General features: G+C 44.5%; 1 protein-coding gene across 1 annotated transcript in view; it reads left to right on the forward strand.

The window, feature by feature from the left end:
* The window catches only part of LOC138293267 (pneumococcal serine-rich repeat protein-like), a 335396-nt gene that overhangs the window by 306919 nt on the left and 8641 nt on the right, over positions 1–19836 (forward strand). The window contains exons 58-61 of the mRNA XM_069232401.1: positions 987–1247; positions 4139–4399; positions 12277–12564; positions 13621–13845. Coding sequence (XP_069088502.1) covers positions 987–1247; positions 4139–4399; positions 12277–12564; positions 13621–13845 — 1035 coding nt within the window. The remainder of the gene's footprint in view (positions 1–986; positions 1248–4138; positions 4400–12276; positions 12565–13620; positions 13846–19836) is intronic.

The raw sequence follows: 19836 nt of genomic DNA on the forward strand, positions 1-19836 counted from the left end.
CTTCTTTCACATAGTATGGCTGGACTCCTACTGGGACAGTATAGTGATGGCCTTGGAGTGGAGACTGGTACATACCCCCAGGGTGATGCTGCTGGGGCTACTCCCTACGCATAAGTGGAAACACCTAACCCGTAAATTCATAATGCTGGGACTATTGTTGGCCAAGCATCGTATAGCGATTAAATGGCTTAACCTCACCCCACCGAGATATGCGGACTGGTACCGAGACTTCACTGAATGGGCAATAGCAGAAAAAGTCCAGATGAAACACGTTCACACAGATTCACAATTGGCAGAAGATATAATGGCCTGGGCACAGATAGTGCAAGACCAAAAAGCGCCAAACATCCCACCAGAAGGAATCGGGGATGACTAGAAAATAGGCATGTGCTGGGAGTTAATGGGACAGGCTGTAGTATGGAGAGGTCGAGAGGAGGAAAGATTAATGTTTATGTATCGGGCGTCTGTAAGGATTAAATGCAGCGGCATCATTATTGGGTCTAGAAATGTATAACGATATGGAAAATAGATGCTGAAATGTACAAATATTTTAGGACCTGAAAAATACCAGAAGCAGTATGGGGGGGCTGGGAGGGCAGTTGGGGAACTAGCATAAATTTGCTTGTTTGAGGTTACAAAAATGATTATAGCCCAAAGCATTACGGCAACCAAGTGTAATGATCATCTGTAATACTGTTTGTATGTGGGGCGATACTGACAAAAATATTAAAAATATATTTAAAAAAAAACTTTCACTATCTGCAGAATTAAAACATACTATGTGAACTTGTTTTAACGTTTGGAGTAAAGATCCTCTAAAGAAACCGATATTCTACTACATCTTCAGGCATGTCCCTCAACCTTTAAGTCATTTGTGGACTTTTGCTATTTGTTTGCCTTGTTGAGAAGAAAACAGTAAAATAGTCAGAAACGATCTTTGTATGACATAATAGACTAATTATCACTACCTGTATTTCTTTCCTTAGGGCCATGTGTGCCACAGGATGTACATTTTATTCTAGACTGTGAAACTAACATTGCTTCCGTTTTGTGGACCCCAAGTTCCGGTGCATCAGAGTACCATGTCACAGCAATTGCAACCAATGAACAGGGATCTTCTTGCAACTCAACAGACCCCACCTGCGCTCTCTCTGATTTACAATGTGGACTTAACTACACTGTGGAGGTGATTGCACATGATGCCACATGTGCTAGTAATTCCAGTTTGTCAGTGTTCATCAATACAGGTAAACTATTTAATGAAGTATCACTCAAAATCTTTATTTTTACCGTAATGGCACAATGCAGACCCTCAGGTTGTCAAAGTCTTAGGAAGGTTCATTTATCCCGCTGCATGTTGTGTATTTGTCATGTAATGAACTTTTACGCCAATATATGACTTTCAGAAAAGGATGTCATTAGGCAACGCACCCTCTGCCAGAGACTAGATTACCTCAGTAATGTTGCACACTTCATGGCAGTCATCTAGTTTCCTGTTCTCAAATGGCATTGCAATGGAATCAAGGTCTTTGATGGCCTAGTTAAAGTAACATTTTGCTACCCCCTACTTGTAATGAGAAAAATATTTTTCCTTGCATGGCCCATTTAGTGCCCCTTGGTTGCTGGTGCCCTCAATTGATAACTATGCTTGCCTTATTCTAATAGCAGCCGCCAGAATAAATGGATTACCCTCTCCAAATACCAAGGGAAAATGGGATATAGCTTTTTAAATATACTCCATGTGGCAGAGATGGGTTCTGTTGCATGGGTTCTGAACTCTTTATGTTTGTGATTGAGTTAAATATTGAGAACTAGGCTCTCATTGCAAGAGAGTTACCAAAGCAAGATAAAGCATGGTGTTGTGTTACAGAATTCGTAGCTGGACTGGGATATAGCATACAACAAGGATTTTCCCCACAGCTTTGCCCACCTGTTATTCCCCATTTGCAGCTGGATTGTTGCCTGGATATTTCACCTGCCTTGAGTGGGTGAAGCACTTTGATTGAAACTTGCGAGTTGCAGTATTCCTGCAGATTTACTACACATCTTGTAATCCCAGTGGGGTCGCTAACTATTAACAGTCCTGTTGCTCGAATATGAATTTACCTTGAAAAAACGAAAGACAAGAGGCATTTGGCAAAGCAGGAATAATTTGTTTAATTAAACATTATGGGGGTCATTCTGACCCCGGCGGGCGGCGGGAGCCGCCCGCCTGGAGGGAACCGCCAGAATACCGCTGCGCGGTCAAAAGACCGCCGCGGGTATTCTGGGTTTCCCACTGGGCTGGCGGGCGACCGCCAAAAGGCCACCCGCCAGCCCAGTGGTAAACACCCCTCCATGAGGATGCCGGCTGCGAATGGAGCCGGCGGAGTGGAGGATGTGCGACGGGTGCAGTGGCACCCGTCGCGTATTTCAGTGTCTGCAAAACAGACACTGAAATACAAAGTGGGGCCCTCTTACGGGGGCCCCAGCAGTGCCCATGCTATTGGCATGGGCACTGCAGGGGCCCCCAGGGGCCCCACGACACCCCTCACCGCCATCCTGTTCCTGTCGGTCGGAACCGCCAGGAACAGGATGGCGGCTTGCTGCGCCGCCATGGGGGATTCCCAGGGCAGCGGAAAACCGGCGGGACACCGCCGGTTTTCCTGTTCTGACCGCGGCCAAACCGCTGCGGTCAGAATGCCCTGCGGGGCACCGCCAGCCTGTTGGCGGTGCTCGCGCCGACCCCGGCCCCGGCGGTCCTTGACCGCCGGGATCGGAATAACCCCCTATGTTCGGGAGAACAGTTACAAAAACGGATTCTGAGGACTGTCTCAAAGTACAATCGATCTGAGCAGTGTTTTATACATTTCTCTGGGCACCATGAAACAATTACAGCATTCCTTTTTAGGTGAGGAATGTGAACAGTTGTCTTGGAGTCATAAATAAGGCCCCTGTTAGCAAATACAGGTGCGCCTCGACCTTGCGTGGGCACATTGAGGGCCAGTGGGTAACGTGTCCAGATGTCTGCCTGAAGGGCACATGATCGCTGGTGTTACTGTGCGTGCTGTGTTCTTAGTGGCTGAGTATTCCTAACTTCATTTGGCATCTGACTTTATCATGTTTTGTGAATGCATGCCCCCCTCCGGCAATGTGTGCTTTATTAGGGCCAATCTCCTGGGACCATTGTGGTGTAGCTGCACCTATCTGTGGAACTGATCTGAGTTTCCTGTTCATGCTTTTGTCTGCTGGCTACGTGCTTCCCCACTTGTGATGTGTCAATCAGTAACCTCAGGCCTAGGTCTCAGAGCCTGCCTGACCATCTACTTTTGAGTCAGGGCTAACAGGGAGTGCATGATTGGTGAATTAGACAATAGTGATGCAATTTCGTTTTTAAATATGAACATATCATGGTGCATTGACTTTTCCAATATTTACATTCCATTCATAATGAAATTGTCCCAGTTATGAAGTTGATTTCTTGAATGGGTAGGTTAATCAGGGGACAATCTCAAGAAAAGGGTGCAGTTTGTTATAGTGGTGCAACTTCAGAAGACATTGCCTCCACAGTACACATAGAAAGCCTTGTGTGCCATGATCTGGGTGACCTGCCTTAATCGTGGTAAAAGTTGAGAAATTCTGAAAAAGCAGAAAGCATTACTATTTCAGTGGCTGACTAAGCCAAGGATGACCAGTCAGATTTCTGTCCTCTGCTTAAGTGGGTTACAACTTCCTGACAGAAGTACCACTTACCTAGCGCCCTTCCTGTCTATGTGTACACCTCGACCTCACAAAAAGATCAGCCCTTTTCTATTCAGCCTTAAAACAAGCATGACTGACCCTGGTACTCAAACCAAAGAATATAGTTGCAGAAACAGATTGTGCAGTGATCTACTAATTCTGAAAGTGGATCTACTACTCAGGTCTCCAAGTGAAATGTAACTTAAGGGCCATAATTGTCTATTTGTAACCCATTATAAAACCCCTTTTTGTATAATTATATTTAGTATATTCACTGTAAATGAAATCAAGGAAATTCCAAAAAAATACTGTTGGCAGTATTTCCAATAATTTGTCTTCCCTGCTTCCCTGCTTTTTTGTTAATTATTCTGAATATTTGTTTATTGTAAAAGTACATTTTATTGTTTCTTCCTTGTAGTGCCATGCATGCCGAAGAACAGTCAGGTTCATATGGACTGCATGAATAATAGTGCAGTCTTTACGTGGGATTTGAGCAGAGGTGCCCAGACCTACCTGGCATCCGTGACAGGAGACCACAGCTATGGAATGTCTTGTGACACCGAAGGACTTGACTGCCCAGTCAGTGGTCTGATCTGTGGTGCAATCTACTCATTTTCTGTTCTTGCCTCGAATGGACTCTGCAACAGCTCGTCCACAGTTCCTGTGCTTTCTGGATTAGGTACAACTCTCACCCTCTTTGATTATGTTAATTTCATTTGTGTGATGATATTGCGTCTGTGATGGCTGGTAAATTTTAAAAGTAGTGCGGCATAAATATTTTCTAGAATATGCAAGCTACACTCAACAGGTTTTACAGGCAATAAAATCCTGTCAGATGTGGCATTCGTGAACCTTTTCAGTACTTTCCTGGTGTGTGAAGAAGCCTGGCCCGTTACATGTGTTTTGCGACAGTCACTCTCCAGCAGGAGCGGCTCCTCTGTGAGTGCAGAGGCGCATCGCCTCACTAAAAATTGCCCTAGAGCAGCTGAAAAACAAAATGGTAATAAAGTTTATTTAATAATACCATTTTATTTTTCAGCAACCCGCCCTGAACAGAGTGTCAGGATGGGGTGGGGCAATTACTACTGAGTGGCAGCAGGGAGCCATGCACTTATGTTTAAAGTGCACATGTCCCTTTCGCAGGCTCTCTTGCGACAGCCAGACAAACATGCACATTTTAAACTTCTCTAACGGTTAGAGAAAGCATAGACCGCCAGCGCTCTTAAGAATGCTGCTAGAGGCCACTCCCTCCAATCCTGACGCTTCTCTCATGCTGTTTAACGGCATGAGAACATCACCAGGATTGGGTAGTGCAGTTTCCTGGGACCGAGCTTCGAGGAGAGAAGACACCCGAGGAAGGAGGGCATTGTGTGGCAAGGCAGAAAGGTAAGTGGCCTTTTTTAAAATCATTTTAATATCATCCATATTTTGCCCGCCCCACCACTCAAAATACATGCCAGCCGCCACTGCTCTCTAGAGAAATCTTTGGAAACATTGTGAATTAACTGTGAATTTTTCCCTAAACGTGATTCAAATTCTATGGGTAGATAAGTTATGTAATGTGGCACTGCCTGCAATCATTTTCAGATGTATGCAGCATCGTCCTTCACTTATATCTTCCACTTGCTATAATAGTCAGCCTTCCTCCTCAAAGAAGACTCTTTGTCATACATTATGACTGAGAATCTACCTTGAAGGAGTAGGGTAGGACAATGAAACACTGCAACTATAAACGTGTTCAATGGCAACATGGAAATAGCATCACCTATAGATGTATCCAAATCTATAAATATTTTCACGCCGGTGTTAGCTTTTTTTATTCAAACATGTCAGAGCAGCTATGACAATCATTATCAGGTTAGGGTACCTAATATAGATACATCACATTAAAAACCAAAATAATTCACCAGAATGAATTTCCTACTTGCTACAAGAGTGTACAAATATCAGAATCAGTAATAAGCGTAGATATAAATAACTGTTTAGACATCGAAAAATACACCTAATAGTTTGTAATATAATGGTGCCCTCAAAGAATCCAGAGAGCTGTCGTAGCTTCCTGTCGATTTACCCTATGTGCAGTGAACAAAGACTGACAGAAGACCATCAACAAAAGAAAATCAACATTATAGTGTGCCCATATTATTTATTTTGACCTAAGGGAATGTGTGCAGGAGGAAAGCAGTGCTGAATTTAACTGAGTTAAGGTGAAGTTTGTCATTCTCCATCTTCTAGGGGTTTGAATTTCGGAATTTATCAGGTTTACCCAGGCGTCCTTTTCCCATCTTCTAGGTCTGAGTTTCTCACAACTACGTGTGAACCAAAATCATATTCTTATTCTTTAAGCTGCATAGTTTTGATCTCCTTAAAACCTTCCCAAACTTCCCTTTAAGTAAATCACTTTTCAGGGAAGTGGGGGGCTTCTGGCTCTACAGTGAAAATATATGGAATTTGTTGTGTCCTTAAGTTAGAGAAGAACCCTCTTTGCTGTGATTTAAGAAAAGGCCCAGTTTCAGGATTAGAAATCTGTGAGAGTGCTGAAAAAAAGTATCACCAAGAGTGGGTCAAGTGAGTGGGTTGTCCATTGAATAAGCCCCTAGGAAAACCAATAAAAAGCTTGTTGTAAATACCTTATTAAACACTTTTCAAATATCTGACTAGTGGGGTGGGATGCATAGATAGTCAAACAATAGATGAAACAGGTTGTCCTTCATTTTTTGACATTGTCAGCATGTGTCCAATGGAACAGCCACTATTTCATGGAGCTTCAAAGGTGTACATCCTGTGTAAGGTCCCTTATCTGGCTTGAGCCAAAATATCACCTTTAAATAATTGTTTCAATTGCAATAATTTTAGCCACAAACATCACCTCGACATTTTTGTGAAATACACTTAGGGCCTATTCACAAAGGTACATCTACACATGTAGATTTACTACAAGTAAATTTACTTTACCACTTTGAGTAACTTTACTACTTTTCTCTATTCATCACTATTCACCATTTACAAGTGCACAGTTACTAAAAAAAAAGTAGACTAACGTGTCCCCATCCCATGTAATAGGAGGTGGGGTTAGCAAAAAGTGTCAAATATGATCACACAATGTTTAGCACAAGATCACTCTATGGAAAGGGGAAATTACGGATGTACGTTGACTGATGATCAACATTATATATGCGGTGCACAAACACACTACCGTGGTTTGATTATTTAAATGCTAATGTTTACATCAAAAGTAGATTAAAACTGTTGTGACATGGAGGTAGTCCTTTGGCTGTGAACCAAAAAATAATTAAACAATGCACCAGACTATTTTATGTGTGAAAGTGGATAAAATATTGTAAAGAAATACCAGTAAGAATTATATAAATAAAAAGTGTTAAGTATGACCATAGAGTTACTACTTGTAGTGACTTTACAACTGTATTTGACGTTCCACACACTTGGTAGAGACTCTACACTCAGGGCAGATTTTACCTACATTAAAGTATAGGGACATTTATAAAAATGTACTAAACTTAAAAAAATTTAAAAAATTTAAAAAATACGTCCATAATAAATATTAATGTTAATTCATTTTTTCTATTTACTTTGAATGTAGAAGTATATATAAAAAGTTACAGCAGTAATAATAATTTTAAAGTAAAATGTAATCATTTAGAATATATCAAATTAAAATATAATTCTTTTTTGTAGTTTAGATGTAAAAAATTCACCTAAAAATAATATACTTTTTATTATATATTCAAAATTATTTATATTAAAAAAGTTATTTAAATACTTAAAAATGAAATGATAAATATGTTTTAATTATAGACATGTGTTTCCCTCCTTAAATCCCTCCCTAATTTTCCCTAAACCCTCCTTACTCCTCCTTTAACCCCCATCCTTTAGTCATAAATATTCCCCATTTTCCAGATACTCTCCTCTGTTCCTCCCTGATTTACTACTAAAACGTACGCTTACATGCGCAGAGATCTCCACAGTCGGGGCAGAGATATCTGCAGACAGTGAACATTGCAATGGTGCCTGGCAGGGAGGGCCTGCACTGTTCATGTGAAGTGCATGGGTAGTGCAGGTGCCCCCCTGTGGCCCCCTGCACCTGTTCTCTGCCAGTCTTCTCATGGCGGTGTTACTGCCATGAAAAGGCTAGTGGAAATCGAGGTTGTAATCCGCAGGGCAGCACTGCATTAGGATCTCTGCTTCTGCCAAGATCCTGGCGGAGCTGGCGGTCGGACTGCTAGGGTTGTTATGTGGCCGTTGGACCTCTGCATAGACAGCTGTCCAGACTATTTGAGTCCCTATATGTATCAGCGATGGCCATTGTAAAGCCATAGATGTCCCAAGTGGTATACAATACGCTAGGACTACTTTTATAACACCATTATGGCAGGGCTGACCAACAATATATCAATGGGGGCATATTGCACAAGTGCCACCTTACGGACAAGGGACTGGCATAATGTTCCCAGCCACCATTATGCCCAGTGTGACAATATGCCAGTCAGAGACATAATTTTCCAAAGAGGTGGTTACCATAATACCACAGTGGTCATAAGATACCAAAGTGACCACTGTACCAAAGAGAGGAGGGAGACACTAAACCAAGGCCACAATAATTCCAAGGGGGTCACACCAAAACCCCAGAGCTACCAATATGCCTGTGGTGCTCATAATATGGTCCCCACAGCCACCAATATAACAATGAAGGACACAATATGTCAAGGTCTACGTAAGGTCAATCATAGCAACAATATACAATGGCTACAACTGTGCCAAATGTAGCCACAATATGCCTGTCACATTCACTATTATGTTAGGAGGGGCTACTACCATTCCAGAGGTACACCATGATGAGAGGGATGCTGCCAGGCGTGCTGACAAACATTCTCATTATACTCACGCTGGCAGACATGCACGTGCACAGGGATTCTCATTCATACCCATACATAGACAGTAATACAAGGACACAAACTCACACACTCACATACGCATAGATGCACATATGCACACATCACACAAAATACACTAGCCCCACCACTTAAAAACTCCCCTTAAAAATAAATTCAGCCAGCAGCTGGTGACTTGTGGTGCCTTCCCCGGGACCCACCCTTCTGCTGCTTATCCCCAAGCAATAGCAGGCAATGGGCAGCCTGTCGGCCCACCAGTACCAAACCCCATAGCACAGTGTTTGGCCTCCCTATGGCTCGGGAGGGAGAGAGCTGCAACCTGCAACTCTCTCTTTCTTCTAGGCCCAGGGGATAAATGGGGCTGTTGGGTCAGATGGACAGCGAAATAGAGTAATGAGCGTAGGGACAGACTTGGGCAGCATTGCTTGCTGGTGTTCACTGACCCACCCAGGTCCTTGCCTTGTCCCCCTCTTGGGGTCTGTGCCTATGCGGCTCAACCATCTGAACGAGGAGGCAGGGCTGGATGCGTGGGCCTGGGCAAAGCTGGAGGAGGAGCTCGAGGCAATATTTCTTTTTAACCTGAGTCTGGGGAAAACTGCTGGATTTAGCAGCAATGGTGACAGTGAAGGCACCCCACTTTCAAAAGCACAGTGGCTCTTATGCATGGCTTGGACTTGGCCCCGATAAGTCCCCCCCTCTCCCCCTTTGAAGTTACAGGTACCGGGTGTTGCAGTATCTACGGGGCGGATTCAACATGGATTAAAGGTGGAACCCTGAAAAATATGGGATCATCAGGGAATCCGTTATTCGTTTTGCCACAGATTTTTTACCAGATATTTCAGCTGCTTTTGACGTTTCTGTGTCATAATCTTTAGTTGACACACAACAGATCAATGGTGTTTGTGCAGATCTCATAATTCCAGTGTTACCCATGCGGCGCTTGCAAGTGCCATTAGAATGAAGGGGCTACTCATAAGGAGGACCTGTGAGCATGTTAAGCGCTCGTGTACACAGTTCTGATGGGCTCCTGCTGACAGTGGGCGATGAAGCAAAGCAGTGAGCTAGACGTCTCCTCTGGGTGGGGTGCTGCCCACACACCTGCTCCTGTGTGTCATGGAGATGGAAAACTGTTACCTATAAAACTGTAGGAGAAATCTTTCTCCATCCATACAGCCATTGTATAAGCAGGAGATGCCGGTATTTAACTTAACAGTCATACAGTGTTACATTGCACATTAAAACTTGCACAATACCACTTAGTCCACCTGCCGCTTTTACGGCCCAATAGCTTAGTATGTTGTTATAAACTTTCCGTTAATACCCCCCACCCACCCTGCAGCATGCCCCCTTGCTTAATCAATTCTTTGATACTCGTGCCATTTTCCCCATATTTTTCCCCATTTATTAGGACAAGTCCTGCTTATGTATATCACTTCCTCCGCCCGACACCAATCCATATCGGATTTCCAGCCCCCCCCACCTTCGGGGCCTGTGCTGACCCCCAGTTCTGTGCTATATTGCGCTTCGCAACCCCTTCTGCCAATTTCAGCCAGCTCTCCTGATATCTAGGCCAAGATTGTTCATTTGAAATCTCCAGAAGCCACCATTTAGCATCTAACGGAACCACTAAGGACCTAACTCTGGTCATAACTTCTGTCATTAGGGACCAATGTCTTTGAATATGTGGGCATTCCAGTAGGATATGATAGAAGGTGCTCTCCGTCCTACACCCTTATCGACATTGTGTTGTGTCAGCCCTCCCCATCTTATGCTGGAGTGTCTGTGAATAATATGCCTTATGTAATAGCTTAAGCAGTACTAGGCGAAATCGCACCCTGATCGCAATTGTACAAGGGCTTCTCAGCGCTTCCTCCCAATCTTCATTCTAAAAGGTCCCCAAGTTCCCTGTCCCAGGCTGCTCGCAGAGATCTCAAGAGTCAGGGGAATTGTTAATTAGCTCTCTGTAGATCATAGATATACCTGTATTAGGTAACTGCCCCGTCAGAACTCTGTCCTCCAAAGGGAGGAGTAAGGCAATACTCACCCTCACGTGGATGTCGCTTAAGGGCACGCCCCAGCTGCCTTTCTCCATTCTTGTACAATTTAAACTATGGCTTGCTCAGTTCCTTTAATTCTAAGATCAGTGCTGGAAACTGAAATGACTTTACACAATGCCGGTGACTACGGATGATTAGGACAAGTATCTGGACAGATCAGAATTAAAGGGACACATACAAAATGAAACAAAGTCAATGTGTACTTGATATATCTATTGTCCGAAAGATTAACAATCGTAAAATGCATCTTTTCAAAACGCTATCTGTGCCTGGGTGTACATTTGAAAGAAAATGCTCCCTACATCAGACCCTATCCAGAGCTAAGCTCCCGACTCTGAAAGGAAGTAAAAAACTGCAAATTTCCGAATTGTTCCTCGTACACCTAGGCAACTATGTCACTTTCATAATGTGAAAGCATTCAGAATTTTTCAAACACAACAATCGCTAGGTAATTCTGCTATTGGACTGAACAGAAGCATTCTGGATTTCGCAGCAAAAATCTGCAGGTGTGCTTTCTGGAAGGTCAATCTAGGACACGTGCAAAAATGGGAAAGTCACAGTGAGTGCAACAGATCTTCTTTCAAAGAAACAAGAAATTCTGAAATATTTATAGCAAGAGAATACAAAGATGCATTCAGTTCCTCAAAAATCAAACGATTCATAAAGACTATCTCCTTAACTATTCAATCATGTGGGTGTTCAGTAGATATTGCTGTAAAGGTGTGAGTAGGGTTGAAGGAACCGGAGGTCCTTTACTGCACTATTCTAGAACATTGCACCACTACACCAGCACAGCCTCAACCCCAGCAACAACTTTCATCTCAAGCTGTTACTCCGGGCCCGCAAGGCTCCAACCCACTTCGCTTTGCGTTCCTCTCCAATGGTCCGTCCAAGGATGTAGCTAGAGACATTATGCGACAGTAACATTGTTGATGTACTAGGAAACTTACAGACAAGACTGCGACTGCAGGGGCCACCAGAACCAAAGACCCCTAAAACAAGTAGGAAAATGAGCCCCCATCACTTGGTTTAATAGTAAAAAAAAAAAAAGATTACATTGAGGAGCTATGGGCTCCTCAATCCCATGGGACCCCGTACCACCACATCTGCTGCAGTATTGATAGCCATGTCCCCAGTTGCCTCATGAAACACAGGATGCTGTTAATGAATAACGTATTGTTACATCAAAACATGTTGTAGAAACCCAACCTCCATTAACCAACAAAGTAAGGAGAGATCAAAACTACAGTATTTTTAGATGAAGAAGAGGAATCGTGGTGGAAAGAGAGGTAATGTTAACCTTTAATTTACTGCAGAATCCACTTGTTTGCTCCTCAGAGAACAGACCATTGAATTACCTTGGCCTAGCCTTATTACTGCCCGTTTCCACTGGCTTGCATTTGTGTTGTTATACGCATTTGTTTTGATTGGTTGGTTGTTAGTGTGAATGTTGTTTTTAAACATTTTTGTTTCTCAGGTAAATCTACAAAACCCTCTGCATATAGAAGCATGCTCATGAATTGTTCAGCACTTTGGTGTCATTGAGTGGGTGCTTCGTTTAACTGAAATTTGCCTTTTTCCTTCATCAGTGCCGTGCCCACCCGAGCTAGTGGAGACCTCCATCTACCACCCTGCTGTGAAGCCTCAGGAAGTTCAAGTGTCCTGGGGTGAAAGCCACTGCGCCGTGGACTACATGGCTACCGTTCAAGGATCTATTCAAGGCAACCCAGAGGCCCTATTCATATTGGATTCCTACTGGACGACGTACCCTGACTTTTACATCGCTACGCCCTGCAGCTCTGCCTATAATGTTACAGTCACTGCTAGAAACTCGGCTGGACACAGTGACCCATCCATCCCCATCAGTGGCTTCACAGGTACAACATAAATGTAATTTCCACAGAGGACAGAATAGGGCTCGGCAAACCTGTCCATAGTCCAACCTATGCAGACTTCCATATTCGAGTGACTGTAGACCTGGCAGCTAAAATGAATGCGTACCATTTAGTGTACAAAAAAGATTGAACAACAGAAATTGAGGAACGTGAAACACCTATACCTAAAGACAAGCTGTTTCCAAAGAGCAAACTTCTGATTGTCTGTAGAGGTGCCTGATGCCTGCCCTACATTCCATAGAACATTTCTCAATCCAGGTCAATGATGTAACTAACTTTCATAAGATGTTCAGTTTCCAGGCATCCTACAGCTCACAGGGACTGGACATCTTTAGCGCTTATGCAATAGTCAACACTCAAAGCTTATAGAACATAGATGTAATTTTATTATTTTTCACTACCTCCTGTAAGTCAATGCAGTTAATCACTGTGCAGCTCTAATATGAGCCTAACTTCCTAATCCCTTATTTAAGAAATGTTGAGTTTCCTGATCTTCAGAGATGAGCTCCCCAAACAAAATCGTGGAACGCATTAAAGCCTTGTGGCTTAGTTCACCTTGCAAGACAGGAAGAGCGCCTTACTGTCTAACCAATGTAATTCCCCAAATGACTTGGATCAACAGTTTTCACATAGGCTTCACCTTACAGCTCCCCTTCACATTGTCCGGTGAGATGCACAAGAGTAAGTTGAAATGTTGGGCACCCAGCTGTTTGACAGTTTTATCACTGTTAGCCACTCAACTGCTTGCTGCTTGCTGTTGCTAGGCCAACAGATTCGAGTAATGATCTTTGACCAGCACAAGGAAAGGCAGGCAGTTTGAGAGTCACTGTTTAGTCGTTTGTGAAGTTTCAGTCTAAAACTGTGTTGCATAGACAACGAAGCCAGTGATTGTTCTATAAGCGGTGGAAACTTTAGTTCCTGAAACATTTAGAAAACACTCTTATTTTTAAGAAGAATTGCTACATATGTAAAGAATAAGCTTTTGAGAGAGGGACAGAAAACAAACCTGCTCAACATGTTTCACTTTTTTTCTTCCAGCTCCCTGTCAGCCAAAATTCATTGCAGCAGATGTGAACGGCTCTTTACTTCATATTTCTTGGCAGGCATCACTTTTGGCTACAGAGTACAGAGTAACAAATGCAGTCTCAAACATTATACTCTGCACTACAACCGGTCTCTCTTGTGACGTGCCACTCACTTCAACAAATTTGGAAATTACGGCCTTAAACCCTTCCGGAGAGAGTCTTCCAACTATTCTCCCAGGTAACTGGCTCTGTGCATGGCGCTTTCAGGCGGGGAGATGTGCATCATGGTGGAAGTGAGGCCAGAGAACAGAGCTACGTTTGCACTCAATAGTGTGGTTGGAGGCATATTTCTATGAACAGGACACAGAAGCGCTCCCTTCTATGGTGCCCTCCCCTGTCATTTGTCACATATGAACCCATTTTATAAGGGCATTGATATTTGGGGGCTTAGAAAGGACTGGGCCACAAAAATGTACTTCACCTCGGGCACTAAAAATACCTCTAGACTGTCCTATATGATTGAACACAGAATATTATTTTACATTCATATGGATTTTCAAAACCTTCCCCCAATATGTGGGAAAAAAAGGATATTTTTTACCCTAGGTGACACCGCGTGGTGAGAGGTCTTACATTTTTTTAATTATTATTTTATTGCTATACTAACATAGAGAAAAATATACTTAATATATGCAAATGTTCAGAGTGTAATATGATACTCGTCGCCATTGTTGAGTGTGGCTAGGTGCCACGACTCAGAAGGGGTGAAGGTCAGAGTGAGTAGTATTCATCCTCGCCTCCCTCAACAACTGCAATAAATAGCATATTACTCTCTGTATATCTGCATGAATGGTTTATGCAATTATGTTCTTTAATGTAATTTGGTTATTAACATAATTATTTAAGCCAACTCAAACCACAATCCCATTGCATGGATGCATATAGTGCAGTGGGGATGACATAAGATGTCATCCAGGTCCAGGAGACCCTGAAGATGCAGTTCTATTATGGCAAACAAAAGTGACTTAGCACAGGACTCTTGTGAGACCCAATGAACCTCCCCACCCCCCGGTATGGTCCTTTGGGACTCCCAGTGAAAATGTGGGGTGGCAGTCTGTGGCTGCTTGTGGGAGTGTGGACACCAGAGGGGGTTATGGGTGCAGTGCTGGCAGCAGGTCACACCATGCAGCCAGACCCCCCAGCGTGCACAGCAGAGGTTAGCTGCCCATCTGGAATTAGCAACTGCAGGGGTTGGGCACTGGGCCAGGCGCGGCGCAGGGTTGGCCCTGCAGCCAACATCCCCACCACATACAGCTGAAGCACTGGACTGGGAACCCACTGGGGGATGGACACACGGCCTGATATAGCTACATGTAGATAGATAGCTAGATAGCTAGACAGATAGATAGATAGATAATTTTTCTTTAAAGAGTTGGCCCCACCTGTCTGGGCCGCCCAGCTGCTTGTGCACTACCGTCTCTTCACTGTGCGCAAATCAAGTTGAGGGTTAGTTCTTATGACCAAAGCCCACAAAGCTAAGTGCACTTCATGTCCCTTAGAATGGCAATTGACAGACTAGAACTGCCACAGCATGAGGTACAGTTCCCCACCCTGGCTTCCTAGAGGGAAGACAGGTAAGTGCCAGTGAGGTGCTGCATTGAACCACCCTAACCAGGCCTGGGCTGTAGCATGTGCGAGCTGGGCCTGTGGCCAGAGTGCTGACCTCCAGGTGGACGCATGAGCTGCCTACAGCAGTCCCGCTCTGACCTGGGTTCAGAGAAGTATGTTTTTAAACACTTTTTCTGAAGGCTGCTGCCACTCGTGTCTGCGCTGTGTGTTTTTTCTTTTCATGGTGCTTCTTAATCTTGCCCCCTCACATTTTTCCCACTCCTCCCAGGCAAGGATGAGTAGGAGGGGGCACCAAATTTGGTTACCATCCAGAGCACTATCTGAACAAGGTCGGCTCTGGGCCTAACATACGCCAGTACTGGTGTGGGAGAGGGACAGGGAAATTTGGGGAGAGAAGTAAAAAGGCCTGTCCTAGAGGCTAGTGAGAGAAGGTGGAAGCCAGTGAAGAGTTTCTCCTGTTTAATTAATACCCTGTGGTGCAGGACTCACACGAGCTGCAGCCTTCGAGCATCACAATAGGTAAGAAAGCACTCATCTCAAAGGTGATGGGGTAGCAAAACAGCATCTTCTCACTCCCGATAGCACACTATGGGGGTCCCGCCGCAGCAATTTGGAGATCCCCGCTGGGCCGGCGGGGATCACGGCCGCAACATAGGAGCCGGCTCCAAATGAAGCCGGCGGAGTTGCGGCCGTGCGACGGGTGCAGTTGCACCCGTCGCGCTTTTCACTGTCTGCACAGCAGACAGTGAAAAGCTGCATGGGGCCCCCAGGGGCCCCACGACTCCCCGTACCACCAGCCTTTTCCTGGCAGTTCAGACCGCCATAAAAAGGCTGGCGGTTGGGGAGTCGTAATCCCCTGGGCAGCGCTGCAAGCAGCGCTGCCCTTGCGGATTACATCCGCCAGGGCCATTGTGGCGGTAAACCGCTGGCCCCGGCGGTGCGACCGCGGCGCTACCGCAGCGTTCAAAATACGCCAGGAGGCACCGCCAGCCTGTTGGCGGTGCTCCCGTCGTTTTGGCCCTGCGGTTATAATACCGCCAGGGTCATAATGACCACCAATATTTCTTGTAGAGAGGTTGCTCCCTACTCATTGAAAGGCCTCTCACTCCCAGCAGAGGGGACTCTCATTTACTTCAGAGAGGTAACTTAAGTCACAATAGAGAAGTCTACCAACTGGTTGTGTCCTTCCACTATTCTCAGAGGCCTCTTACTCCTGAATCGTAAACATTACCCTAATTTATTTTATTAATGTGTATTAGAAATTACCATCTTTTGCATGGTATTCTCCCAGATTTTTGCCTTCACTACTTTTTTGCTGAGCCAATTTTTGCTGGCATTACGACTCTGCACATATTACTCCTGCTAACCAGTGGTAAAATGCTTGTATTGTCCCTTCTAAACATGGTAAAATTGATATACATTTAATTTGCACAATTCATTTACTGATAAGTCCCTAGTAAATGGTAGTACATGTACCCGGAGCCTGTAAATAAAAACCCTACAAGTGGGCTGCAGCACTTATTATGCCACCCACTAAAGTAACACTGTAAAACAAGTCTCAAGCCTGCCACTGCAGCCTGCAGAGCAGTTTTAAACTGCAGTTTCTACCTGGCAAAATAAACCTTTTGCCAGGCCTAAACTCTCCTTTTAAATTCTTATAAGGCAGCTTTTTGGTAGACCCCTCAAGACTCATAGGACAGATGCATGGTATTGAAAAAGTAAGACATGTGTACCTAAAGTTTTACTTATCCTGGCAGTGAACCCCCCCCCCCCCCCCAAAGTTGTTTTTTCTCTGCTGCAAGGCTCGCTCTCCCATTGACTAACACTGGGATATATTTATATACTTAATGAGGGATCCCTTCAATTTGGGGCAGGTATAGAAATATGACTTCCACTCATTTGAAGTGTAATTTAAAATCCTCTTTAATGGTAAAGTCAGAATTTAAATGACTATTCTGAAAATGGCACTTTTAGAAAGTTGGCATTTTACTGCCTATGCCAAATGTGCCTTTTTGCCAGTGCCTAGGGTCACATGACTGTTGATGGTTCTTCTGTGGTGTGATGTGTATTATTTCCAGACAGGGAACAAAAGGGTCTTGGGTGTGGGGAAGGATGTACATCTGAGCAGGATGCCCTGGGGAAAGGGCATCCTACTTTGCCCTCAAATCTCCCTTCCTTGGCTTCAAAAGGTAGCCTGGGGGCTGTACTCAGCCCCTTCCCGATTTATGAAGTTGCCTGCCCTGTCATTGGCAAATGCAGGCAGCTCACATCTGGGTCTGCCTGCCATTTGTTACCCAAGACAGATTGGAGCCAGACTTATGGAAAAGGAAAGAACTGACTAGAACTAGTTTAGGGTTAGGCAAAGGTGGAGTCCCCCGCACACAGGCTGTCACTGGTTATAGAAATAGCACCTTCAGAACCTCAAATCAGAACACTTTTAGACCTGTGGAGTCTCAGAAGAACGACTGCCCTGCAGTCTAGAGCCTGAGTGAAGACTGGACCTGCTTGACTTGAAAGCAGGACCCCAGTCAGTTGGCTAACCTCCTGTTTGAGGTATAGGGATACAGCCTTGCAGATACCTTCTCTGCCCAGCTGAGCAGTATCAATTGGACCTTTCTGATCCCTGCTGCTGACCTCTGCTAGTAGTCCTAAACACCAAGAGGTGCCCCTTCAGGTCCTAGATCATTGGCTGCTATTAGAGTTTACTTCTCCAACCCTAAAACTGCAAGAACTGGATTCCAGGTAGACGTCCAGAGGATCTAGGCTATTAGCCTGAAAAAGATCTGTCCCCAGTCTACTCGCAAATGTGAGCAGACTTCACAGAGTCCAGCACTGGACCTGCATCTTACTGCAGATGTGGCCTTCCCAGATGCAGACCCCGTATTTCTCCTTCAAATCTGGAAGGACATCATGCTTATCTGTGGTGAAGAGATCTAACTATGGGAGACCATAAACTGGCCACTGTATCAGGACTGAGACACAGGGAGGTCAACGAGGGGAAGATTCAGCTCAAATTATACACATGTATGTTCTCTTTCCCCAGCAAGTAGGCTACTTTCAGTGAAAGAAGACTGGTCCCTGCCCACAGATTTATTTCCTAGGCTAAGGCCATTAGACTTCGAGCTTAAGAGCTCGCCTCCCCCACACCACCCCCCAGTGATTTACCTAAGATTGGGCTACTTGATGGACTGTCTGGATACAAACATTCTTGCCCTATATCTTGAGAAAGAACTGCCAAGGTTCTAGGAGGACTGTCGAAATCTCCCTCCAGTTGGAAGAATTGTTGCCTCCCTGAGGGACCATTAGCCCTGATGTGAACCACCCTCCAGAGTTGTCCCTTATCCCCTCTCACTAGTATCTGTCATAAGGATCAGAGAAAATGGTGGAATGGTCCTGGTTATAGCCACTGCTAAAGGAACTGTGTGATTTAAGGTGTCTCTGTAAACAGTTGTGTAATCTTCTGATGTCAGACATCAATGCACAAGAGAATGATAAATCAGAGGGTTCACATGAAGGCATGCCCAAGAAGCCACAGCGAGATAGTCTAACATCGGCCTCTGTACTTGCAGCCGCTCACTGGCTGTGCCTGATGATTGAGCCGGAAAGGCTTGTAGATGGAATGTCAGTTTGAGAATCCTGGGCTTTTGGGGGGAAACATTCTTCCCATATCTATCTGGAATATTGCTCCAAAGAGTTGGTGATGTTAGACAGGATTTCTTCACAATGACAAGGAATCCTTGGCCCTGAAGCAATCTGCAGAGTCTCCTCACATCCATGCACACCTTTGAAAAAAATGTGATGTTACAAACCAGGCCTCTAAGTATGGGAAATCTTGAATGCCCTCTGCATGACGTATACCCATCAATAGTACATGGGTCTTCTTGAACATCCCTGGAGCAGAAAGTAATCCAAGGGGCAGAACTTGGAACTTAAGAATTCTGGCTCAGAACACAGACCTGGAGAAACGGCTGAGAGTCTGTGTGAATCAGGACATGCAGGTTAGATCTAAGAGATCCAAAGATGCAATGAGGTGCCCTGGAGACAGAAATGGAAGGATGGGTTGAAGTGTAACCATATTAAATGTTTGTTTTGGGAGACAGGTGTGTATGTTTTTAAGTCCAAAACTGGATGATGCTTTTTTATGCTTTGTGCACTTTAAATATTAATTAGCACCCCTGCTTCAGTTCTAGGTAGGGCCTTGAAATGCCAGTTTTTGTAACAGATCTTGCACAGCTTTGAGAAACGCTTTTTGCCATACCTGACAATTTGAAATTGGAGTGTCATAAAGCAACCTGTGAGGTGTCTCTGTGAACAGAATCTTTTAACCATGGCCAATGATGTTGAGGACTCATGCATCCCAAACTCAAGCATGCCATGCTTCTGGAAATTTCCCGATTTGCTGTTCACCCTCTGCAGCAGAGTCACTGGATAATGCAGGTTGTCATGCCTCTGATGGAGGTGGCCCAACAGAGACAGACCGGGACTTATTGTGAGACCCCATTCACCCTCCCCCAGCCACAACCCCTTCTGCGTGCACAGTAGCATCTCTGGAATCAGAAGGTGTCTAAAAGTTATTTATAGCCAAATCTTCAACTTTTTC

The sequence above is a fragment of the Pleurodeles waltl genome, chromosome 4_2 (assembly GCF_031143425.1).
Source record: "Pleurodeles waltl isolate 20211129_DDA chromosome 4_2, aPleWal1.hap1.20221129, whole genome shotgun sequence".
Taxonomy (NCBI): domain Eukaryota; kingdom Metazoa; phylum Chordata; class Amphibia; order Caudata; family Salamandridae; genus Pleurodeles; species Pleurodeles waltl.